The sequence below is a fragment of the Mercenaria mercenaria genome, chromosome 10 (assembly GCF_021730395.1).
Source record: "Mercenaria mercenaria strain notata chromosome 10, MADL_Memer_1, whole genome shotgun sequence".
Taxonomy (NCBI): Eukaryota; Metazoa; Mollusca; class Bivalvia; order Venerida; family Veneridae; genus Mercenaria; species Mercenaria mercenaria.
Window position 1 is genome coordinate 48,299,378 of NC_069370.1, and position 27,344 is coordinate 48,326,721.

At 33.6% G+C, this 27,344-nt stretch overlaps 2 protein-coding genes across 3 annotated transcripts; both read left to right on the plus strand.

The window, feature by feature from the left end:
* The first annotated feature begins 1,700 nt into the window (after positions 1 to 1,700).
* LOC123561655 (DC-STAMP domain-containing protein 2-like) lies at positions 1,701 to 7,946 on the plus strand. Its single transcript, XM_045354163.2, has 6 exons — positions 1,701 to 2,385; positions 2,985 to 3,194; positions 3,787 to 4,637; positions 4,780 to 4,856; positions 5,506 to 5,607; positions 6,242 to 7,946. Exons 1-6 carry the CDS (start codon positions 2,187 to 2,189, stop codon positions 7,398 to 7,400), a joined length of 2,598 nt encoding a protein of 865 aa, XP_045210098.2. The 5' UTR covers positions 1,701 to 2,186; the 3' UTR covers positions 7,401 to 7,946.
* A 955-nt stretch (positions 7,947 to 8,901) lies between these two features.
* LOC123561656 (DC-STAMP domain-containing protein 2-like) lies at positions 8,902 to 26,751 on the plus strand. Of its 2 annotated transcripts, none has more exons than XM_045354166.2 (5): positions 8,902 to 9,547; positions 11,225 to 12,072; positions 12,223 to 12,299; positions 12,925 to 13,023; positions 23,078 to 26,751. In XM_045354166.2, exons 1-5 carry the CDS (start codon positions 9,349 to 9,351, stop codon positions 24,213 to 24,215), a joined length of 2,361 nt encoding a protein of 786 aa, XP_045210101.2. In that variant the 5' UTR covers positions 8,902 to 9,348; the 3' UTR covers positions 24,216 to 26,751. The 2 variants fall into 2 exon arrangements, with proteins under 2 accessions (XP_045210101.2, XP_053408993.1); XM_053553018.1 differs by lacking the exon at positions 8,902 to 9,547 and adding an exon at positions 9,894 to 10,666.
* Positions 26,752 to 27,344: the final 593 nt, after the last annotated feature.

The window sequence follows — 27,344 nt, forward strand, 5'->3', positions numbered from 1 at the left end:
CATGAAAAATACTTAGAATACATGTCAGGATTTGCTTTTTTATTTGTGTGTTTGTGAAAGTTACTATTTCAGTTTTTAAAGGTTGAACTATAAAACCATTAAAAAGTTGATAATAATAAGTGTTTCTAAAATACACCTGGGATGACGATAAGTAACTCTAAAAACGACTTCTAAAGAAAACGTATGTAAAATACCAAGGACATTTACAAATATCTTCTTCAATTTACTGCATAAATATGTGGATCGCCTTTTTTTGTTATTTAATGTAATGTACACGTAAAACAGAATGGCTCGGACAATTCACACATTCAAGCACGTCTGATTTTTGCCATTTGTGTCGTTAAACAATTTTGTATAAATGGCCCTCCTATGGAATTTTGTCGGATGTCTCAGTGTATGCTGATTTACCAAACGCGTAAGGCAGCTATGGTAAGGTTGCCCGATGTGCCAATCGTTTTGCTGATTGCAAATTGGTTATTTGCGCTGAGCTATTTACAAAACGTGCAGATTGGCTAAATAAAATGTTTGGATATGCTTACATTTACAACGATATTGGTAAGCAATCAATGGTGCTTGAAAAATGCATGTAATAGAGTTTATGGAAAAAAAACCTGCTCATCGAAACAATTTCTTTCTTGTGCACTCATGAAACTGAAAACAAAAGGAATTTTCCACGTGATATCCGAAAAAAAAGCTTTCTTTTCTGCTCTTTGATTTCTTTCCTGATTCTTTTCTTATAGTGAAACTTATTTTTCTTGTTTGTTGTTTATAAATCTGCTGCCATTTTTATGGACCAGGTCAGACATCAAAAATAAAAATTTGAATTTTGCAAATCGAAAGGAAAGAATCGTCATTTACGACATGCATTGCACTTACAAAAAAAAACATCACAAATACTCAGCACCTGAGGGCGCGGGCATATATTTCCACCTTCATGTATATACTTACGTGAATTTTAACTTCAAGCCTCAGCCAGTGGTAAGTCCGAAGCCGTAACGTCTGTACCGATAAGGGGAAGTAACTTTTTGATCTCTGGTAACAATGTTACTTTCCTTTATCGATGCAGATGTTCCTGCTGGCTATAACATAGTATAATTAATAAAAGTCAGAAATGAATTGACATTGCAATAAATAGCTTTACAGAAGCTCATCTCTAGCTAGCTTTATTTCAATTCATTTATGACTTTTTGATATTAGCGGCTTCCTTTCTTTTTCTTCTGTTTTCTGATATGGTTAAGTATGTGAGGAGGTTGCTCCCATAAAGTGACAGAGATTAGCACAGAACTAAATACATTCAACTTAACCTATATTTGCCACTAATCTTAAAACCAAACGAAGCCTAGATTTACATTACAATCCCATACTTCACTAGTTTGCTTGGTAGAAGAGAGCTTAATAATCAAAACTCAGCGGTCTCGAGTTCACTCAGTCATCAAGCCATCGTGAGTACTTCCTTCTTCACCATCATATTCTAAAAATAATATATATATGTAAGAATAAAAGTAAATAATTTTAGCACATAAAAGGAAATTGATTTCATATATTTTCAAAACATAAGGTCACTGAGTATCATCCGGATGCAGCAAGACCACTACTGAGCAGTACAGGAAATTAGGTTGCTATGTCAAACGAAATCGGAACTTAAGACTAATTAGTCAGCGTCATTGAGATGAATAAGATAAATTCATAAATAATTAGTAAGATATAATAATGATGGACTTTAGAAACGTTTGTAATGCGATACAAGTCATAAGTCGCACAAACAGTATGAATTCATATTAAAGATATATAAAGTACGTTGTATATAATATATTGTGTCATGAATACCATTTATGGAAATATATAAAAAAACAAACTTTTATTATACTATTAAGCAATACAGTAAGACTCAATTAGTCACCACTGTTATACCCTTAGAATGGTGTTAATCAGTATTCAAGTGCGTGTTCCGGGGCAAATATTGTTCTCATATAAATCAGATCCGCTTTCAATTAGATAGACACACACAATTAACAGATCCGTTTGGAGATAGGCGACAATTATAGCTAATGAGTTATTAAGTTATGACAAAATGGATTCAGAATGTAAAACATCTTTGAATTTCGAAAACCTGATGTCTTGAAATTGTTACGAGTTTTCGCTTAGAAATAGACAACAGTATAGTTTTAAATTTCCGTGTGATAAAAATGTTTCGTGCAATCGGTGACTTCGATGGTTCGGATTCTTTAAAGTGTATTTCCTTGATTCCTGGTGACCAGCTCTCAGCGGTTCACGTTCTAGATGAAACTTGGTACATTGGTTTCAATGAGAGATCTAAGAAAACAGGGGCTTTCCCGTCGGCGTGCGTGCAACCAGAAGAAGGCAATGACTATACACCACTCCCAGGTGAATATGTTTCTGTAATACATGTATGTTCTTTTCTTAATAGTAATCTCGTCATAAATCAGAATTAGCATACGAGAAAAGATTATAAGCTGAATAGTCAGTGGCTTAGAAGAAAATTAAAACATGTAATTGTTGCTGGCGCTCTCTACAAATTTTGATATATTTTTATACTTGTCAAATTCACAGTTTGAGAAATGTCATATCATCTGAGTATTAAAGCTGTTGCATTTCGGTATAAAAATCGGGCTTGGATTACAGTGTAGTAAGATATTGGCAGAATGATTGTTTCTGTGAAACTATCATACCTTGATTTTTTGACACCCCTTTTACCCTTATCAAGCTGGGCACGATTGGTTCTGCCTTTGCGACCAGTGTAGATCATGATATTCAGTCAGTTTCTTTTTGGTAAGCACCGCTTTTAACAGTTAATTGAAAGACGGACAAGTTCATTATAGAAATTTAGCAGGATAATGGTTTAAAAAAAGCACTGGCTCATTGTCCTTGATAATCTAATGTTTGCACTAACTCCTTAGTTGTAAACTTTCTTTACCTAAAAACTACCACATGCGTAAAAATGTTTATTTATTTTCTATTTAAAGCCAAAAATGCAAGTACAGAAGGGTTACCAGAGAAGCCTGTGTATGCAAATGTGTCCAAACAAATTCAAGAAAGAAAAGCTTCACTTATGAATGAAGATCAAAGACCAAGACAGAATTCACCAGGACCCTTGGCTTTTGATGTAAACAAACTCCGAAAAACGAAACCTGAAAAAACTTTTAAACTGAAAATGGTCAAAAACACAGAGAAAGGTTGTTATATGTTATTTCTGTTTTCGCACCTTCCTGCATTACAGGTGGCATTTAATTCCCTTGAATTAATTAAGTATTTTCACATATTTTGGGGAGAGAAAAAGATAACTAAACATGTGGTCACGCTCATTATGATAAATAAATGTTGTCACATCAAATCACAAAACACGTTTAATACTTATGTTGGTTGATTTGCTATTGATTTTAAAAGCATTACATTGAAATACACATGCGTAGAAAATGCTGTTTGGTGTATTTAGCTCAAATAATTCAAGTAATTCGCAGACAGTATTTTTTTTTTCTCCTGTATCCCTGTTACTAAAATTAGTTTGTAGGCTGTGTTGTTTTGTTTACAAGACTCTCTGAGGCCATGTGTATTTCGTAATAAAGTTCATTTTCTGTATCATGTACTATCATATAGTGTCCGGTTTCATCAAACAATTTGTAGATTGTGCTGCACTGTATGCTTAACCCAAACAGCATGTAGGATAATTGTTGTCGCAATATGAGATGATAGTCGACATACTTGAACTGTATGTATCTTTTCATAAAAAATGTTAACCTTTTATCACAAACAATTAATCCATTTCAGATGAAAATGAAGAAGAAAAGGAAGCCAAAGCGGAAGAGATTTTTTCAAAATCTAACACGCTGAGAAGTGTCAGGTTTGATGATATCAAAATAGAACATTCAATCAGCATCCCAGAGTCGGTAGCGTCTTGGCAGGATTCATCGTTTGAGGAATCATTCAGGGATCAACTGGCAAATTATGACAATTATTACGGTGAAACAACCAAGGGTAAAAATAAAAAGAGTGCGAAAAAAGAGAACTCGGATAGAGATTATCATCGTTTCGGAAAACTAAGCTCGTTCAAATCCAGTACTGAAAATCTTATCAAAAGTTCAAAGGAGGAGAAAAGAGGGGTTAAGGCAGTAATTGGTGTTATTTCAGGACTGGTAATTGGAGTCCTCATGTTTCTTGTATACCATTATAGTTTTGGATATACACTGGCGGAAGCTGGTATCTTAATGGCCTTTCTAACTGTACTGTTTTGCATTGGTATGGCCTTTTCGTCTTTCATCAGATGTATTATTGCACTAGTTGTTCCTAATTTCTTTACTGGGGTTGGAAGAGCAATTCTGCTTTCGGCCATTTTTGCGTTAATCCTGAAGCACCCGGTGTCTAATATATCCCACAATGCAAGAGAGACCGGAAGTAGTATGGCATGTGTTGTTGAACTAGCAGCCAATCAGACACGAGTACTGCAGCGTCAACTAGCCGTACCTATAGAAGATCTCACGCAGTACATAAGGAAACAGCAAGATGACTTTAAAGATATTACACGTGAAATGCATTCAAAATTCAAACTTGTTGACGACACATTAAAACAGTTAGTAGAAGGAGCAACAACGGCCGACGAAGCGTTAAATGTTATTCGAAAGGTAAAATGTAAATCTTTTTGTACATAAGGATGAATTACTTTTATGACATCAACAAAATAAAAAAGTCTTTTGGATAAAAATATTCAGTGAATTACAAAGTAAGTGGGAGTAATAATAGTTATTGTTCTTTCGTTATTTTCAGAAATGCCGCATTGCTGTTAATTCTTTGGAGACAGATTGTGAGAATCAATGTGCATCTGCCAAATTTCCTGTCACTGAGTAAGTAGTTATATTCATTTTTATTTTTGTTGGCATTTTTGTAATTTGCTTAAGTGGTCGCCGTTTACGTTGTAGAATGATTAACAAAACGTGGTAATTACTATCCCAGACAATTCCAATCAAATATAAAACCTGAAAAAATGTAAAATATTCTTTTGACGTAGTAAATGATGTTGTTTATTCGAAAAAGCTATTTGCGGAGCATCTCTGACAGTTCTAATATGGATTTTTCTAAGAAGTAACGCAATGTTAAAGCTAATCAAAAATATGTTAGATTTATCGTAAAAGTTTTCCAGTATAGTTAAATGCTAGATTAATACTGATATGTAATTGTTGAGGGGAAAAAAGTGTTTATTATAATAGGTAGAGCGAAATGAATATTCGTACAAGGAATATTTACAGCTTGTCAAATCTAATCTTATACTGCAAGGTATTGGCAAAACAATATAAACACGTAAGTACAATAAGACAAGAATTTATATGGAGTTTTAAATTAATCTAACGCATAAATAAAAAATCAAAACTTAATCCTGAAATTGATATCAAATATCCACATTTCGGTTGTCTGAGAGCGACTTTACATGCTTCCAAATATTAGGCATATTATTTATAATACTGTCAACGGCCTTTCGACTTTTTTCTTCTTCAGAATATGCAAAGCAGGGTCACTTTGTGCAGGCTTTGACTTTTCTAAAAGCTGTGATGATATCAAACTCGGTGTTGACCTTTATGACGTTGCCAAGAAAACCAGGTACATATGTGCAAATTGCTGAGAAATTTTTCATGTTTGCAAATATCAATAATGAACCAAAAAATAGACATTTCATGGTCAGTAGATGGCGGCTATATTGGATAAGTAAGCAAATGTAAGAAAAGATAGAAAAGAAAAAAGATCCTTAGCTTTGTAACGAGCCAGCAAATATTGCAAGCTACAGACTTTTCTATTTATCAATCTTTTAATGAAATTTGACTACCGCACACAGAACGACTGAATGGTAGTTCAAATGCAATTGACTTCAACATGTTTCGGTTAATTATTATGTTAAAAGTATTTAAACCAACACGTTTTGGATCTATGAATATACTAAAAAGAGTAAAAAGCAAATATAAAGGTGTAAAATCATTCCTACGTAAGTGAACCATCACTTTACGAATCTGCTGACCTAATAAAAATTGAAATTTATTAGGTATGTACATGAACGCTATTTAAGCTAGTATCTACAAATATTGCATAAAACAAAATCTGATAAAACCACTGAATGCGCACCACCGCACTCACAACATATCTGTGTCGACATAAACAGTCTTCATAAAATGACAAAGTTAAATCATTTTACAGTAAAATAACGCAAATATACATTGATTTATTTTGCCTTTGTTTACAGATCAGCGCTTGATGATGTGATTAACTATTTTGATGTTGAAATGGTCGTCTCGGGAGAATTCAGTGGCACCGCAAACGTCTCAAAACCTGCAGAAGCCATACAAGCTGAAGTAGAAAAAGATATAGGAGGAAAATTAGATGCTTTCGACAGTGTTATGTCAGTTGTTCGAAAATGCCTGTCTTTGTCGCTGTTTCTAATATTCATACAATCATTTTGGTACCTTAGAAATTATCTAGCCAAAGACGGGTACGACAACATTTATATCACAAAACAATTTAAACAAATGGACAAAGAAGCTGAGAAGAACGGTAGAGAAACCGTGCTTCCTTTAAAAACGCGTGAAAAAGACGAATACGTAAATACGTCATCTATCAAACTAAACGCGACTGAAATATCATACTCCAAACTGGGATTAATTCAAGTTTTATTACATTTTCTCCTTTACATTCTTGTCATTATCTTTGACTACGCTTTGTATTATATATTGTACCTGGTAAGAGAATACGGCGATATCGAATTAGAAATTGAATCTCGTGGACGCGTGCAAATAGTTGTAGCTGGCAACGGTCCCGTGGCGGAGTTTTACAAACTTTTAGTTAGAGGTTATAATCTTGATAGAGGTTTCAATATGACGCTTGACATTGAACCTTGTTTACCAGAGCCTAGAGAGCCTTCGGGCGCCATGATTCCGGTCTTTCTTATATTATACTTCATAGCCCTCGCTGTTGTTTTACTACGAGCGTATGGCATGCGTCTGAGGAGAAAAGTCTCGGCTTACTATTGCCAGGAGCAGGAGCTAGCCAGGCTTGACTACCTGCACAAGAAAATACGACATAAGCGTGTGGGATTTCTAAAATTCCTGCGCCAACAAATCAAATCAACCCATAAAGAAGAACAGGTTAAAAACCAACTCCGTTTCTCTTCATGGCTTGCGTTTAATTTTCCTTTCATTGCACAGTTCTTACCTAAGAAGATCAAACTGGAATGTACAAGTTGTGGGCAACAAGAGACAAGTTTTAATAAAGTGAAGTTGGCGAAATGTAACGGGACGAAGGGAGGTGTTCAGTGTGACGCTGTATATTGCGAGGAATGTTACATTGCACTTCAGGAAATATGTCCGCTATGTTCAAGCAACGATATCGTTGTGCTACGAGAGTAGCTGACCATGAAATAACCTTCTTCCATATGAAATCCTGTACCAAACCTCTAAACATCTAAAGAAGAGTTCAATTTCCTACTACACTTTATGGGTTCCTTTACTTCGTTTGAACATAATGTGTTTTTTATGTTTCAATACGCGACAAAAAAATGTGGAAGGCAAATAAAATGTGTTACATCGTTTGGACAGATAGCAAAAACTCTGACCGACGACCGTTCGATCGTTTTTAGATCAAAGAATATCTAGAACAATGTAAGAACTTGATACTTGTCTTAATGTCTTGGGCGTGAGAGGTGAAACTGGGCTTCTTTAGCAAAGTTCATAATCTGTTCAGTTGTTCTTGATTTAATACATGTATGTATTTTATATCAAAATAGCCGACCTATTTTGTCAATTGTATTCATGCTATGGACGTGAAAACTATATAAGGAAAAGAACTGTTCCGAAATGTATCAATTTACACCAATATATTTAAACTCTGTACATTTTTAACTTTATGTATGATCTTTATTTATTGACACACATAAATATAAAACTTTCATTATGGTTTTCGCGTTGTTTGAATCACTTTTCACCCAAGCAGATAAAAACATCCTATGGTGTTTAAAAAACCTTTATACCACCAAGAGTAGCAACGGGCCTCAGTCAGTTTACTACTTGCATACCAGTCCTATTGATTTGCAGCGTATGTGTTATATATACATATTATCATACATTTCATGTATATTTTCACCTTTATGTACATGTATTTAGTCGCGGAAATCTCATTTTCAAGCAACAGTCAGTGATAATCTGCAAGCTGGAACGTCTGTACCGACAAGCGGAAGTAACTGTTTGATTTCTGTTAACAATGTTACTTTCCTTTATCGATGCACATGTTCCTGCTGGCTATGACATGGTGTCATGAAGTCATATATGGATTTACATTGTAAATAGCTTTACAGAAGCGCACCTCTAGTCTTATGTTAATTCATTTATGACTTTTTGATATTAGTGGTTTCCTACTCTTTTTTCTTCTGTTTTTCTTCGAAAACAAAAAGATATGGCTAAGCATATAAAGCGGCTTGGTCCTATAAAGTGACAGAGATAAGCATAGAATAAAGTGTTCTCAACATAACATACATTTACCACTATTCTTCCAATCAAACGAAGCCTAGATTTAAATTACTAGCTCATACTTCATTAGTTTTCTTGGAAGAAGAGAGCTTAAGCATGATGGACACGACTGAGTTTGGCTTTGCGACCAGTGTAGATCATGATCAGCTTGCATATCCGTACAGTCTGATCAAGATCTGCACTGTTCACTATTCAGCCAATATTTTGAAGGTAAGCACCCCTTTTAGCAGTCAATGGTACTGTCCAAATTGAAAAATTGACACGTTCATTGTAGACATTTAGCAGGGTAGGGGTTAATAATCAAAATTCAGTGGCCTCGAGTTCAGTCATCAAGCCGTCGTGAGTACTTCCTTCTTTACCATCATATTCTAAAAATAAAATATGTATGTGTGAGTAAAAGTAAATAATTTTGTATATAAAAGGAAATTTGATGGACTTTAGAGATACATTATCATGTTAAAAGTCGCACAAACAGTATGAATTCATAAAGTACTTTGTATATAATAAATTGCGTCATGAATACCATATATGGAAATATAAACACGTTTATCAGATTATTAAACAACACAGTTAGAATCAACTAGTTATCAACTTTATATTCTTAGAATGTATTCAAGTGCGTGTTTCTCCTATAAATCAAATCAGATCCGTTTCCAATTACACAGACACAAACAATTAACAGATTAAAAGATAGACGACAATTATAGCTAAAGGAGTTATTAAATCATGACATTTGGATTCAGCATGTAACCACTTTAAATTTTGAAAATCTGATGTCTTGAAATTGTTTAGAGTAGACAACAGTAAAGTTTTAAATTTCCGTGTGATAAAAATGTTTCGTGCAATCGGAGACTTCGAAGGATCGGACTCTTTAAAGTGTATTTCCTTGATTCCTGGTGACCAACTCTCAGCGGTTCACGTTCTAGATGAAACTTGGTACATTGGTTTCAATGAGAGATCTAAGAAAACGGGGGCTTTCCCGTCGGCGTGCGTGGAACCAGAAGAAGGCAATGACAATGCACCACTCCCAGGTAAATATGCTTCTGTAAATATGTTCTTTTTTTAATAGCAACCTCATCATAAATCAGAATTAGCATACGGGAATAGATTATAAGCTAAATAGTCAATGGCTTACAGAGGATGCACGTGAAGAAAATTATTGTTATTGCTCTTATTTCAGGATTAATCAAATTTTGATATATTTTTACACCCGTCAGATTCAAAGGTCGAGAAATGCCACATTATCTGTTGTATTTCCATTTAAACATTCGGTTAGAAAAATGTTGGTAGTATAGTTGTGTCGCTGTGAAACTGTCATACCTCGTTTTTATGACAAGCGCATTTAAAACACTGTCTAATTGTCCCTGGTCATCTAAAGTTTACATTAACTCTTCAGGAATAAGGTCAGTAATTCGGTCGAAAATGTGCTTCCGTGGTGTAGTCGAAAGAAGTCCATAATAAATAGATCCTAATTTTCCCATTTTTCGCGCAAATTCGTGTAGAACGAGTGCTTTAATCACCATTTTTCACTACTAGAATACATTCTGCATGAAATGAGACGGTTTTAATGTTCATACACCCCACCTGGCATGTTTTGCAGATCGAAACCGGAAGTAGGTGTTTATTGCGCGGACGAGAGCAAATATGCGCCATTTTTAGGGTAGCAGACCACAACTGACTGGCATTTCACTAGGAACTACATAACCCCCTAATTTCTTTTCATTTTTTCGTTAGCTTGTGATAGAACTTGTATGAAAAATAGGTGTAGGAAAAAGTGATGTTCTCTAAAGATACGTAAAGACGATCTGAAGTTGTCGTTTTTTATATGAAACAAAGAAGGATTTGAATTACTGACCTTTAACCTTCAGTTGTAAACTGTCGTTATTTGAAGACTACAACATGCGTAAAAATATCCCTTTACATATATTTCCTATTTTAAGCAGAAAATGTAAGTACAGAAGTGTTACCAGAGAAGCATGTGTATGCAAATGTCTCCAAACATATTCAAGTAGGTAAAGCTTCACTCAAGAATGAAGATGAAAGACCAAGGCAGAATTTAACAGGACCCTTGGCATTTGATGTAAACAAACAGCGAAAAACAAAGCCTGCAAAAACTTTTAAACTGAAAATGGTCAAAAACACAGAGAAAGGTAGTAAGCTAACTGTGTTAGCACCTTACTTCGTACAGTCAGCATTTACGTGCTTGTGATTAATTAAGTATTTTTTACACATTTTGGAGAGAGAAAAAGATAACTACACATGTGCCGAACACTCATTTAGAAAGATAAATATTGTCACATCAAATCACAAAACACATTAATCATTAGTCGCAGATTTGCTTTTGATTAAAAAAAAAATAACTTTGCAATACATGTCTAGAAAATGCTGTGTGGTATACTTAGCTCTTGTAATTCACGTAATTCGCAGACAATATTTTTCTGTATCCCTATTAGCAAAATCTGTTTGCAGGCTGTATTGATTTGTTTACATGAGCCTTTGTGGCCATGTGTATTTCATAATTAAGTTTGTTTTCTGTATCATGTTCTATCACATAGTGTCCTGTTTCTCCAGATAATTTGTAAAATGTGCTGCACTGTATGGTAGGATATGTTGTATTTATATATGATGATATTCGACATACATGTACCGTATGTATATTTTCATACAAAAAATGTAACCCTTTTAAACAAACAGTTAATTTATTACAGACGAAAATGGAGAAGAAAAAGAAGCCAAAGCGGAAGAGATTTTTTCAAAATCTAACACGCTGAGGGGTGTCAGGTTTGATGATATCAAAATAGAGCAATCAATCAGCATCCCAGAGTCGGTAGCGTCGTGGCAGGATTCATCGTTTGAGGAATCATTCAAGGATCAACTGGCAAATTACGATAACTATTACGGTGACACAACCAAGGGTAAAAATAAAAAGATTGCGAAAATAGAGAACTCGGGCAGAGGTTTTCATCGTTTCGGAAAGCTAAGCTCGTTCAAATCCAGTACTGAAAATCTTATCAAAAGTTCAAAGGAGGAAAAAAGAGGGGTTAAGGCAGTAATTGGTGTTATTTCAGGACTTGTAATTGGAGTTCTCATGTTTCTTGTATACTATTACAATTTTGGATATACATTGGCAGAAGCTGGGATCTTAATGGCCTTTCTAACTGTACTGTTTTGCTTTGGTATGGCCCTTTCATCTTTCATCAGATGTATTATTGCACTAGTTGTTCCTAATTTCTTTACTGGGGTTGGAAGAGCAATTCTGCTAACAGCCATTTTTGCGTTAATTCTGAAGCATCCGGTATCTAATATATCCCACAATTCAAGAGAGACAGGAAGTAGTATGGCGTGTGTTGTTCAACTTGCAGCCAATCAAACACGAGTACTACAGCGTCAGTTAGCCGCACCTATAGAAAATCTAACACAATACGTAACGGAACAGCAAGAAGAATTAGAAGATATTACACGTGAAATGCATTCAAAATTGGGACCTGTTAAAGAAATTTTAAAACAGCTAGAAGGAGTAACAACGGCCGACGAAGCTTTAGATGTTATCCGAAAGGTGAATACATGTTATTTTTTTTTGTACATAAGAATGAGGATAGCAACCGTTATGTCAACAAAATAAAATGTATCTTTTAAATAAGAATATTCAGTGAATTAAAAAGTAAGTGGGAGTAATCAATAGTTATTGTTCTTTTGTTATTTTCAGAAATGCCGAAATGCTGTTAATTCTTTGAATGCAGAATGTGTGAATCAATGTGCATCTGCCAATATTCCTTTCACTGCGTAAGGAGTTATTTACAGTAATATTTTTGATGGAATTATTGTAATCTGCTCAAGTGGTCGCCGTTTTCATTGTAGAATAATTAACAAAATGCGGTATTACTATCCCAGACAATTCCAATCATACATTAAACCTGTAAAATATAAAATCTTCTTTTGACGTAGTAAATGATGTTGTTGATTCGAAAAAACTAAGAAAATATGTGGAACATCTCTGACAGTTCTAATATGGATTTTCTTTAGAAGTAACGCAGTAATAAAGCTAATCCAAAATATGTTAAATTTATTGTAGAAGTTTTCCAGTATAGTTAAATGCTAGATGAGTACTGATAATGATTAATTGTTGAGGGAAAAAAGTATAGTTATAGTTATAACGAAATGAATATTCGTGCAAAGATAAATTTACACCTTGCCAAGTCTAATCTTATACTGCAAGTAACAATATATTGACAAAACAATATAAATACGTAAGTAAAATAAGACAAGAATGTACATGGAGGTTTGAATGAAAAACATGATCCTGAAATTGACATCAGATATTCACATTTCGACTTTAAATGCTTCTAAATATTAAGCATATTACTTACAAAAAAAACTGTCAATTACGGCCATTCCATTTTTTCTTCAGGCTATGCAAAGGACCCCTTTGTGAAGGCTTTGACTTTTCTAAAAGCTGTGATGATATCAAACTTGATGTTGACCTTTATGACGTTGCCAAGAAAACCAGGTATATATGTGCAAATTGATGAGAAATTTTTCGTGGTTGCAAATATCAATACTGAACAATATCAATATATTCATGTTTAGTAGACGGCTATATTGGCTAAGTACGATAAGTAAGAAAAAAAAAAGAAAGACGACCGCCTCGGTAGCCTAGTGGTAGAGCGTCCGCTTCGAGTGCGAGAGGTCGTGGATTCGATCCCTGGCCGCGTCATACCAAACACGTAAAAATGGTACTAGTAGCTTCCTCGCTTGGCGCTCAGCATTAAGAGGATAGTACTAGGACTGGTCAGCCCGGTGTTAGTATAATGTGACTAGTTGGGTATCATGTCATGTGTATACGGCGTGATATTTCAGTGAGGCAGCACTATAAAATTGGGCATTGTGCTCACTGCTACAAGTAGACACCGTCGTTCATATGACTGAAAAATTGTTGAGAAAGACGTTAAACCCGAACACACACACATACACGCACACGCACACGCACGCATACTCATATTGCCTACCATGTGGACACTGCAGTTTTAACCTTCACTGTGGACACTTTACTTTCTAATGGTATTATTCAAACAGAATTGATAATTTTCTTACTCTATCTTATCATTGAGGCTACTCATTCGATGATTTACTGAAAATAGCCAATATAAACGAAGAAGGGGTAACTCACAATATGAACACCAATTAGTCGTTGTGGACACCAGCCTTATATGGTAGGTGTCTACATGGTCATATGGCTTCACATGTGCGAGTGTGCATACTTTTTGGTACAGGTAAAGGATAAGGACTAAGGGATCATTAAACACAATAGTATTTAAAGGCCTAGATCCACTACTATATAAATGTCCTCCACAATTCAATGAACAACTTCCATCTTATCTGCTGCTTATCAGCGATTATGTAACAGTAGCTGATTAAAGGGCAATTAGCTCAGCAGGGTCCCAACTAGACCATGAAGATGTGTGCAGTGGAGTTGAAAGAAATTAATTTTCCTTCAATGTGGAATACCGGTAATAATAATAATTACTATTATTTTGATATTATATAGATAACAATAATAATATAACATTACAAATAAAATAATAAAATATATAGTTATATTATTACAAATAATAATGATAATAAAACAAAGTTAAATTGTAATAGTGAAAACTCAATGATTTCTCTGTGTTGACAAACAAAATTTTCCAATATCATAATTATTATGAAATTCATATTGATGAAGGTGATCCTTATATTTATTTAGAATATTTACAAAAAGAATTGGAAAATGGTTTTCTCGTATTTATGCAATCACCATTATTTGAATATAATACACTGGATAAAATCAAATTATTGTGTTCCATCTAATAGTATACTGAATTTTCAACTTCAGTAAGTTGCCAAAAGTGTACTTTTATCATGCTTTATTTTGTAACACTGAAATGCACATTCGGTTTCAATCTTAGACAAATGTTACATACAGTATTCTGCAAGCATTAAACAAAACTTTTAGATGAGTTAAAGTCACAATTTTCTGCAATATTACACGTCTCCAGACAGAATTTGAAAAATAGAAACCTGCTTTTTTCCTAAAATAAAGTTTCTTATTATTTAATTATTGTGTTTGACCAACAGATATTTTTCTTTACATAAAAATGCCAACAAATAGGTATAACTTTAAAAGTTATCAATATTTATGTTTCCCCTTCTCACTAATTGATACATTTGTAAGGTAGACTGACCTCCAATAAACAATGATCCTTGTTTATTGGAACCATACTGTGATAGTCATTAGCCCCAAACTGTGCTGGTGAAGATAGAAATCCCTTGGCCCACTGCCAAGATCTAGGCCTTAAATTAAAAATTTCTATCACAATTTCTGAAAACAAACACAGTGCAAAGGATGAATAGATGTATTCGGACCGCGAACAGGTGTTTATCGTAAATAAATGTAAATGAATGATAATGGACTAATACTTAAACAAAAGTTCTGTACAAATTCTGCAAGAATGAATTGTTTGGGAGGTATAACTTAGACGAATGGATAAATCTTTAGCTTTCATTAAGAACGACAACCTCAGTAGAAGAACTACAATACTTTTATTTCAGTCAATTTATTATTTTTTCATGAACGAACCCGTGATAGTAATTTGTCGATATATCATGACCTCTTAACATGAACATCCAGCAAAAACAATACTTTACATGAACGAGTGTCTGGGACTTTATGTAAAAAAACACACATAAACATTTTACATTTTGAAAATGTATGTCTGTAAGATTTCATTGCAAGTTTAACGGATGTTTCTTTTTCTGTTAACTTTTTTTTCAAACTGACTTCATTTTTTCTTTAATCTTTGTATTTCATGATGGGCACGGAATATGATGTTCTTCCAGTCACGAGAAAGCAACAGGCTCCCATTTTTCCTTGCTTGTTCGCATTCTTCCTTGTTAGGAACTCTTAAGCAGCGGAGATTTTTGGCGAATGACCTTTGCATGACCGCTAACTGCTCCTCTGTCCAAGAAACGACCTTGATCTTTTTGCCTTGTTTGTACTGGAAATTCTAATATATAAAAGAAAAATGTTTCAGTTACTTTGTAAAAAACTCATAAAATCATAGTATAAAGAATCATGAAGGATAAAAAGAAAGAAAAAAGAATAAAGAAAAAATAAATAAACAAAGCTTTGAAATTAAAATGAATTAAATTTATCATATTCAACAAAGGGTTCTAATTACATTTAAGGTTTAGAAAGTACAAGTGGTAAAGAAGAAATATAAAATTGTTAAGCCTTTACATTAATGTCTAATTTATTTGAATAACAACTATTATTGACTGCAAAAATCAAGCAGTGATTGTGTTAAAACAATACCTGCTTTGCGTTTGGAAGCCGATGTTACACCACTGTTGTTGTTCTCATGACCAATCGAACTACAGACCTTCCTTTGGTATTCACACGCTCTGCGTATTACAGGAGACTGAACTGGCTCACCGTCGCAGTTTTCATTACAAGTCAAATCTGAATGTGCATTAGACCAAAACAAAGTGAAATACCCGGTAATGATTGAAAAAAGAAACATGTTTTTTTTTTTTTTTTTTTAATTGTCCTAAAATTTTATTTAAAAGAAATTACTTCTGGAACAGTGAAGATTGAAATGGAAGTTCTTTTAGGCGAAAGATATATTGATAGAGTTGAACGCTCACTGACTTGGTGTCCACAGTGCGACTTAATGAAAACAGTGAGAGGAATTGTTCACATTTTTTATCATGTTATTTATGATATTTTATTGTTTGATATTGTTCAAATTATATTTATTTTACATATCTGTTGAAATTTATGTTTGTTTTCTCTTTCTGCAATGACTGTTAGTCATTCGTTTAAACAGTCTCTAAACATTACATTGATGCGCTATTTGACAGTAACTATACTTTTAATGGAAATTACAACTATACATTTACTTATAATTGTAACTGTCGTATCTGTAAATATGTTAGGTCGTACTTATGTAATATCAAGAATCTGAATAAACATGTTAATGTTTTATTAACCCCCCGACTGCATTTAGTGTGGAGAATCTTAATTACACAATGACTACATAATCAACTGCTTAGATTATGCCTGTTTTCATAATCAAATCATGTTAGAAATAACATGTGTAACCAGTTACACATCAGTTAGATTCCGATTGTTTAAAAAAAATCGATATTAACATTATATAATCTACAATTACAGTTTAAATTAGGGTCCACAAGGCTGATAGAATGATTAAATGAGCTGTAACTTGGTGTCCACAGTGCAGATTGATAATAGTTGAACGCTCACTGACTTGGTGTCCACAGTGCGACTTAATGAAAACAGTGAGGAGTAAATGTTCTCTATTTTTATCATGTGTTTTATCAAATATGATGTTTTATTGTTTGATATTGTTCAAATTACAATTTTACAGTTCTGTTGACATTTATGTTTGTTTTCTCTTTCTGCAATGTATGTTAGTCATTCGTTTAAACTGTCTCTAAACAGTACATTGATACGATGTTTGGCAATAACTATACTTTTAATGGGAATTACACAATGCATTTACTAAAAATTGTAACAGTCGTTTTTGTGAATACGTCAGGCTGTACTTACGTTATATGAAGAATCTGAATAAACATGTAAATGTTTAATTAAAACCCCCGACTGCATTTAGTGTGGAGAGTCTTAATTACACAATGACTACAAGATCAACTGCTTAGATTATTAATGTTTTCATATTCAAAACATGTGCGGAGGAACACGCGTAATAAATCACACGTCATTTAAATTCCATTTGGTAAAAAATAATCGATATTAACATTAAATTATCTACAATTACATATGTAATTTGGTGTCCACAAGGCAGATAGAATGATTTTGTGGGTTGTAACTTGGTGTCCACAATGAAAATTGACTGAGTTGAACGCTCACTGACTTGGTGTCCACAGTGTGACAAGAAAACACTGATGAGTAATGTTCATTTTTTTTAATCATAAATTTTATTATGATATGTAATTGCTTGATATTGTTCAGATTAGAATTTAACATATCTGTTGAGTTGTTTGTTTTTTTCGCTTCTGGCGTTTACTGTTAGTAACTCGGTTAAACAGTCTCCTAACCATATATTTAATAATTGCTTTACAGTGACTATACTTTTGATTGGAATTACACAAATGCATTTACTGACAATTTGTAACTGTCGTATTTGTAAATATGGCATGTTGCATTTACGTAATAATTATTAATTACGAAGAATCTGAATAAACATGTTAATGTTTAATTTAAATCCCCTACTGTATTTCAAAACATGTCAGAAGTAACACGCGTAATTAATAACACATCATTTAAATTTCATTTGTTAAAAACTAATATTTATCAACATTAAATCATCTATAATTACATATATGTTATTTGGTGTCCACAAGGCAGATATAATGATTTAGTGAGCATTATAGTAGTCGCAACTTGACCGCGGTGGTTGACCTAAGGCTGATTATTCATATCGATTATTTCATTGTAGAAATAAGGGGTGCTTAGGTAGCCGTGTATCTAAATTTATGAATGCAAAGAGAGGAATCGTTTTACGTACACTCCTTTTCAATAATAGGTTGTGCCTCTTTATGCATTATAATACAAAGGTCAACCATCGGGGTCAAGTTGCGTCCACTATATCTTGGTGTCCACAATGCAGACTGATAGATTTGAACGCTCACTGACTTGGTGTCCACAGTGCGACAATAAAAACAGTGAGGAGTAAATGTCCACAATTTATCATGTATGTTATTTATGATGTTTTATTGTTAAATATTATTCAAATTAGATATATTTTACATATCTATTGATATGAATGTTTTTTCTCTTTCTGAAATAACCGTTAGTTATTCGTTTAAACTGTCTCTTAGCCAGATATTGAATCGCTGCTTGACAGTAACTATACTTTTGATGGAGAATCTTAATTATATAAAGAGCGCAAAATCAACTGATTAGATCATTCCTGTTTTCATATTCATAACATGTGTAATAAATTACAGCAACAACTAACCTAGTCGCAAACAGTATAAGATGAGGAACCCATTCACACCAATGACTGTTATTCTTGAATTTCTCTGATGTTTTTTGTCTGCATGATTTACTAGCCGTCCTAACGATGGTTGATACAGTTTTGGTTCCTCTGAGGCATCAATGCTACCAAAAATATGATAATAGCAAAAATTAAAACGTACTGAACAGACAAATGTGTCAAACTAGTGCGATAAAGTCTTAAAGTTAATTCATTTATCTTAGATATACATTTATGAGACCAAATATAATCATGCATATTTCAAATGGATGTTTTTAATTTTGAAAATGCATTTTTATTCACAAGAGTATTTTCATGGATTTAAAGTTACATTATATAAATAAAAGAAAGCATTAACATTAGTTTTCTTGAAGGAATCCGATTCACAAATGATTTATGTAAATGTTACACAGTACTGCCTTGCCTTTGATTACCTTATTCTAAAACAGACACAGATCCGCCTTTGCGTTTGATATCCAATTTTGTAGCTTAAATTTAAAGGCTTGTATCATTTAAAGGTTGAAATATTTTACATACCAGTACTTGACACCATTAAAGTCAAAGAAATATGTGTAGTTTGTATCTTTGTCTTTCACGTCGTCAGCTTTGGATAAAACGCCATGGTATTCCGCAAGGAATTTTCCATTTCTGATCAAGTTTTTCGCAAAAAACACCTCGACCTGAGACATAAAAAGTGAACATAGTGTATTTCATATACGTTAAAAATAAATTGTTTTACTTAGGCAGGTAGTGAAGAAATACTCCTATTCCTGTTTTATTTACTGCAATTTATAGCGGCTGAAAGATGTAATCAATGATTCTTATATTATATAAAACTATAAAATGTTTTCAGGGTAGATTTTTTGTTGCAACGTTTTTTTAATTAGTAGTTTTGATAAGCTGGATATTGTTATACATAATGATGCATTTGATTTACTGACCAGAGCCCGATAAAATGGTCATTAAGCACAGCAGCTATCTAATTATCTCTGACAGATGCTTTCTGCCGTCTAGTTTATCTGTAGCAGTAGAAAGGTTACTGCTAAACAGTAGTGTCACCTTTCACAAAAAGGCCCAAGTTTCTGAGAATTAAGATGAAAACAAAATGGTTGTAATAAATAAATTAAAAAAAAAGATCCTTTATCATGAAATTACTTACTCACGAATAATACCAACAGTCATTACAAACCAATATTTTGATAAGCATTTTTTTCTTTTAAGGTATTAGACACCTAATAGTTTTGTTGAAAATGGTATATTCTTAAAGTTAACCTTATTTCGCACTGTTTCATTAATTTAGGCAATTTTCATCGTGGCTATTTTCATAAATTGTGAATAAATATTAATTCCTCAAACTTTTATAGACATATTTTAAAGCGACGGTATATGGGGCCGTCTTATCAATATCGTAACTTTACGAGAAAATTGCGAAGTCTATTTCTCGTAAGTATATTGTTGAGACGGGTCCAATGTACATAATGTATTCAGAAAATTCATTACTTCAATGTAATGGTAAATAATTGCAAAACACATTATAAAACTTAATATAACTTTTTTCTAGTGCGTCTACAGTAATAAGGATCTAATCAGACAGAAATCTGATTCCGGCGTTAAAAAATTAAGGACCAGGCTTTTGAGACTGTTAAAATGTTGCTTTCTACATTACAAAAATAACCATGGGACTGCGCAATTTCTAATTTCTATTCCTGAAAATTGTTATTTTTTTCCAGCTAAATATTGCAAAGATTGCAATGCTCGATCTGGCATTTTATGTAAGTTATGTTTATGACAATACGATTTTGCACCTATTTTGTTTTTAAAAAAGAAGATAAAATAGGCCTTCAATAGTCAGTTTTGCTTAACGCAGGTAATGTGGAATGCCGCAATGATAACTTTATAAAAATATCAATCATCTGTTAATAGCAGGCAGTGTGTCATCAAGAAAATGGTAATTAAAGCGCGCGCCTGTTATAGTCACAACTTGGTACTAGTATAGTAAAACAAAATTAACACTAGATCTGTATATTGTTGAAAACTGAGCAAAAATGTACCTGCTTCTCAGAATTAAACTCTATTTGAAAATGCGTCGAAATCGTGTCTTTAACTATTATATCACAGCCGTCAGCACTGAAGAATAAATCATTACATATTGATTCATTGACCGGTAAAGAAAAAACGCACATCAAATAACATCAAAACTTGATGACATTGTTTTGCCATTATAACTATTTGCCATGCTTTAATTAATGATACTTAAATCGATTATATGGATAGAAATAATAATGTTCAACTACACGTGTAAAATAAATGATCTTCATTCGATATGTAGAATTCTAATATTATTAATATGAATAGAAATAATAATGTTTAAATTCACATGTATAATACATTATATTGATTGAATTATCTACTACCTTCCAAACAGACAGTATGGATTCATTATTGGATACACATTTCCTTTAACAACCACTTTTCCAAGTGAAGCCTAGAAGTGAGAGAAAAACTATTTGAAATTATTTTTCCTTATCGCGTAAGACCGCAATATGTAAAAATCTTACGATCAATAGCATATAAATCTTTCTCCATATGATCAGTTATGTTATTAAAACACTTTGAAGTCAGAGATTGGTAGCATTTTATTGTTTAACAAAGTTCTTTAAACGCATATTATCAAATACATATTTCTCAAATTAATTAAAGTAAGAAAAACTAAAAAACTATAAGTAACAAGCTATGAAGTAATAAACAAATTACCTTTGCCATTGTTGAAATATTCCGCATTGAATTAACTTTCTCTGTTGACATAAATTAGGGACAGATGGGGTTCACAAAACATATTATCGCCTGTTTTATCAGAAATTACTGCAAATTGCCCTTCAGACTGCCTCGGTAGATATAATTGCTACAATGCGGTGTCAGGTTACCGCACGGATCTCTGTGTGAGCGAAACATAAAATTTACAAGTTTAATGCACCTGTCAAGGTGTGCGTTTCACTGGTCCATAACGTTGGTTGACAGTTCCTGATTTAAAGGGAAGATAACCCCTCTCTGACTTGTCTGGAGGTGTGATCTTTGTGGACACCATGTTCCAGTGTCCACAACGAAAAATGTGTCCACAACGAAGGTCAAAATCATACAAATGTGTCCACAACGGTAGGAATATGAGGGCACGCACGCACACGTACACGCACACGCACACGCACACACACACACACACGCACTCACGATCCTCAGCAAGACTTTTTTTATTTTGTAACGAGCCAACAAATATTGCCAGCTACAGACTATTTTATTTATCAATCTTTTTAAGTCAATAAATTATAAGTGTTTAATGAAACTTAACTATCGTACACAGAAGGGCGTAACGATACTTCTAATACAATAAACATCAACATGTTCCGGTTAATGTTAAAAGTATGTATTTAAAGCAACACGTTTTGGATAAATGAAAAAAAGTAAGACTTAAAACAGCAAATATAAAGATGTTAAGGTATTAGATCACTAATAGAGAACCTCCTTTTTGAAGAGTATTCAATTCCTACCATAAACCTACTTTGACAGCAATTCTTACGGGGGCGTAGGTTCAAGCCCTACTGGGACCAAAATTTTTCCCTTATTTTCCTTTTTTCTAGTAAGTTTTTACTTCTTTCAAGACTTATTATTGATTTCTTGTACAAAAATTGAAAAATATTAATCTTATAAGCGATTTCTTGGTGTTCAAAGTGAATTTACTACTTAAACAGAAGGGGTAGAGTTACACATCTTTAAAAATATTGAGTTACACACGGTGAAAGTTCTCTTTTTTGCTTTCACTCTTAGATTATATATTGTGGAAGAAATTTAGGTAGGTTTTACGTCTGCCCTAAGGTTATTTTTAAATGGAGTAAGCAAAATTCAAAACAAAAACACAGCATTCGACCTTATTTTTTCAATGTTGAAGTATGAATTCTGTCTCATTAAATCCGTTTACTTGAGGCACCATAGAAATAATGATATTGACATTTTTATTTTGTGTTTTATAATTGTTTACCAATAGTTTTATGTTTCTTTTATTAAAATTAATGGTAAAATGAGTTCCCTGCAAACATTTTGAATAGTGGCTATCACTTTGAAATGTGTCTGTACTTGAGCTTGAGGAGATACCATAAGTTATACAAAATTTATAAAAACGGCACGGTAAAAGTTGTTTAAAAATTGCAGAATAGTGCAAAACACGGTTACAGAATATACCAAGCAAAGGCCATTTTGTAAACATTACTATTAGTGCTCTAATACCTTAAATCATTTCTACGTAGAAAGTGAACAGTGTCTGCTTTTTAGGTTAGTATCTACTCATATTGCATTAAACAAAATCTGACAAAACCACTGAATGCGTGACACCTCGCTCACAACATAACTGTGTCGACATATGCAGTCTTCATATAAGGATAAAATTAAATCATTTTAGAGTAAAATAACGCAAATATATTTAATTAAAAATTGTGATTTATTTGGCTTTATTTACAGATCAGCGCTTGTTGATGTGATTAACTATTTTGATGTTGAAATGAACGTCTCAGGAGAAGTCAGCGGCAACGCAAACGTCTCAAAACCTGCAGAAGCCATACAAGCTGAAGTAGAAAAAGATATAGGAGGGAAATTAGATGTTGTTCGAAAATGCCTGTCTTTGTCGCTGTTTCTAATATTCATACAATCAGTTTGGTACCTTAGAAATTATCTAGCCAAAGACGGGTACGACAACATTTATATCACAAAACAATTTAAACAAATGGACAAAGAAGCTGAGAAGAACGGTAGAGAAACCGTCCTTCCTTTAAAAACGCGTGAAAAAGACGAATACGTAAATACGTCATCTATCAAACTAAACGCGACTGAAATATCATACTCCAAACTTGGATTAATTCAAGTTTTATTACATTTTCTCCTTTACGTTCTTGTCATTATCTTTGACTACGCTTTGTATTATATATTGTACCTGGTAAGAGAATACGGCGATATCGAATTAGAAATTGAATCTCGTGGACGCGTGCAGATAGTTGTAGCTGGCAACGGTCCAGTGGCGGAGTTTTACAAACTTATAGTCAGAGGTTATAATCTTGATAGAGGTTTCAATATGACGCTTGACATTGAGCCTTGTTTACCAGAGCCTAGAGAGCCCTCAGCCGCCATGATTCCGGTCTTTCTTATATTATACTTCATAGCCCTCGCTGTTGTTTTACTACGAGCTTATGGCATGCGTCTGAGGAGAAAAGTCTCGGCTTACTATTGCCAGGAGCAGGAGCTGGCCCGACTAGACTACCTGCACAAGAAAATACGACATAAGCGTGTGGGATTTCTAAAATTCCTGCGCCAACAAATCAAATCAACCCATAAAGAAGAACAAGTTAAAAACCAACTCCGTTTCTCTTCATGGCTTGCATTTAATTGTCCTTTCATTGCACAGTTCTTGCCTAAGAAGATCAAACTGGGATGTACAAGTTGTGGGCAACGAGAGACAAGTTTTAATAAAGTGAAGTTGACGGAATGTAACGGGACGAAGGGAGGTGTTCGGTGTGACCCTGTATATTGCGAGGAATGTTACACTTCACTTCAGCAAATCTGCCCTCTATGTTCAAGCAATAATACCGTTGTGCTCCGAGAGTAGCTGACCATGAAATAACATTCTTCCATATGAAATCCTAAACTAACATTTAAAAGATTTATATTTTCTATTTATATTTTATGCGTTCCTTTACTTCGTTTGAACCCTAAGTTGCTTTTTTTTACATATTTCAGTTTTAATACGCGACACAAAAAATGTGGAAGGCAAATAAAAAGCGTTACATCATGTGGACAGATAGCGAAAACTATGTCCGATGACCGTTCGATGTAGTATTATCACTAGTAATATCACTTTAATACTGGTACCAGAAATTGCCATAAATACTTGTATATATTAAATTGGCAAAATTAATCAATTTGTACGTTGAAGTACGTATAAGTTTGGGCGACTTCTTTATTTTATAAATGTATACGAAGAGTACTTTGCGACGCAATGTTAAAGCACTGGTAATCCCTGAATAACATAGTTTCCGTATAATCATAACATGAGCGAAGTTAAGGGGACGCATACTTTGAAATTAGAAAAAAGTGGGTGGGGTATTATAAAATTTACCTGCAAAAAAGTTCAAGGTTTTGGTAAATGAAATGAATACTGTTTCAACTGTTATAACATAAGACTTCTTGTGTACATTCAAAGTCAACAATTAAGACTTTTTGGTGCGAAAATAATAGTGCTTCGCTTTGTCCAAACATTTATCAATGTCCTACAGATTCTAATTTAAAGAAAGAATGTGAAATAAGTTCACTGTCTTGCTTTTCATTTGGCATATGTGAGCTAAAACACAATATTTAGTTTGTTTACAAAGTAGTGCATAAGAAAAGATACGGTGGTCAAGGAATGCCACATTCCAAAAACTAAAAGAGTATATTCCCCTTAATACATTAAACATTTATCGTTACGGAAGTCTAGTGGCTTACAATAATGGCCTAGAAATGTTGCCATTATTAATTTTTAACTTGGTATTCATGAACTACAATGCACTTAAATATCAAAACACATTCAACAAACTTTTGAAAATGTATCTTCTTAAAAATCCCTAAAATAAGGTATGAAATTTGGTTGAGAGGTCCAATCAATGTGTATATGTGCAAAAGCAACATTCTAATCTTGTTCACAAAAGTTACTAATACACAGCAGGAATGTCAATGATCAAAACTGGACGACTACACAGTTATCCTCACTTTAATGTCATTTATAATTTGTCCTTGAATTCTCCACCATACTTTTCATAACTCTGTTTGCACGAGTTGCACGAGAATGCTGTCATTCACGTAAAAAAACGGGGTCAAATAAGTTGTAAATGCAATATCACCTAAACGTAATTAATGGATTATGCAGTTCAAGACAAACTTTATCTCATAACGTAACGAACATGTATAATGTTGTAACAACAACTTTACACTGATTTAAAGTAGCAGTCGGTTTATAAGTGACGTTATTGATTCATTTTGTGTTTTGTTATTGTTGTCAAAAAGTATAACGGAAGTGCCTCACAACTGAAGCGGAAACCAGTTTGATGCGCAAAGTAGTCCACTGTAAGTAATATTTTTTGACAAATGTCCACAGAAATTAATAATTTTCTAATATTAAAGACGAATATCTGAATAGGATTCATTATTTGATAAGAAATTATAATCATCGACATGTTTTTTTTAAAAATCGTACACGTGCTGACACCTAAGTTGTCTCCCGTTGTTTATTAGAGTTACCTTTCGTCCGGCGCAGTAATACATTTGCAGTGAATCGCCGAGAAGTCGTGGGAAAATTAAAAACCATGTAAACAAACTAAAATTAACCACCTTTTCAAGATGAATTTCAAGTGATCGACATTCTGCATTTAACCAGCCTGACCTGTGTAGCATCTTAGATATCAGTTCTAAGGTATTCATTGTGTAGAATGTCATGTTATGCCCTTGCAATGCTAATCCCACTCTGATTTTTTTGTTTACATTTTTTATCAATGAGAAATATGGCGTCCATCCCGAGATGAACTGACGTGGCGTTAAATTTTTACATGTTTAAGCAAACCTGGTGTGTGAGAAAGAAAATCTTATCCCTTCAACATTATTTGGAACACTGTTATTGTGAAAAACCTGTTTTTTCCTTATACAAAAGCGTAATATTTTGTGTTGAATGTACTTTCACAAAGACCTCTGTTTTCCTATTACATTCATAGTACCACATCCTTATCCACAAAATACTGAATATTACAGGTGTCCATCAGTATTAAATCAGTTTAGGAATATGTTTTTTATTTTCCCACCATTGATTTCTTGAATATGCACCCCTTCCACAGTGCTGTATGAACTGTGAATGTAGCAATATGCGTCCCCTTAAGAATATTTAACGGATTACAACCATTTTAAGATCAGAGAATATCTAGAACAATGTAAAGTATTTGATGCTCGTCTTAATGTCTTAATCAAAATAGCCTAAAAGTGGACTGACCTATTTTGTCAATTGTTTGTAAAATTATAAGGAAAGTGTATCAATTTATACAACTATATCTAAACTCTATACAGTTTTGACTGTTATATATGATCTTTGTTTATTGACACATATATAAATATAAAACTTCCGTTATGGCTTTCTTGTTGTTTTAATCACTTTTCGCCCAAGCAGATAAAAACGATCTATTTCTGCATGTGATATGTATTCAAAAGAACTAGGATTACCAGTTTCTCTGGAGCACCTACGTAGCGCATTGTATGGCCCCAGTTTCTCTTGAACGATATTGAAGTACCCTAGGTTTTCTTATATTACTGGCTGATGTATTAGTAAAGCTTACAAGAGGGCTTTATACGGATAAGTTTTGTCATTCGACAGCTACCACGGCATATCTTTTTTTGTCTTTTTTCACTTTCTAACGTTAACACTTCTTTGTGTTTTTAGCTCACCTGAGCACAAAGTGCTCATGGTGAGGTTTTGTGATAACGCTGTGTCCGTCGTGCGTGCGTGCGTCAAGTCGTCCGTCGTCAACAATTAAGTTTAAACGACATCTCCTCCAAAACACTGAATGTATTTTGATGAAACTTGGCCTGGATGTTGCTTGGGTGGTCCTCTACCAAAGTTGTTCAAACGGTCCAGCTTGGTTGCACATAGAGCCGCCAGAGCTAAAAATAGAAAATCTTCAAACGACATCTCCTCCTAAACCGACCGATTTTGAAATAA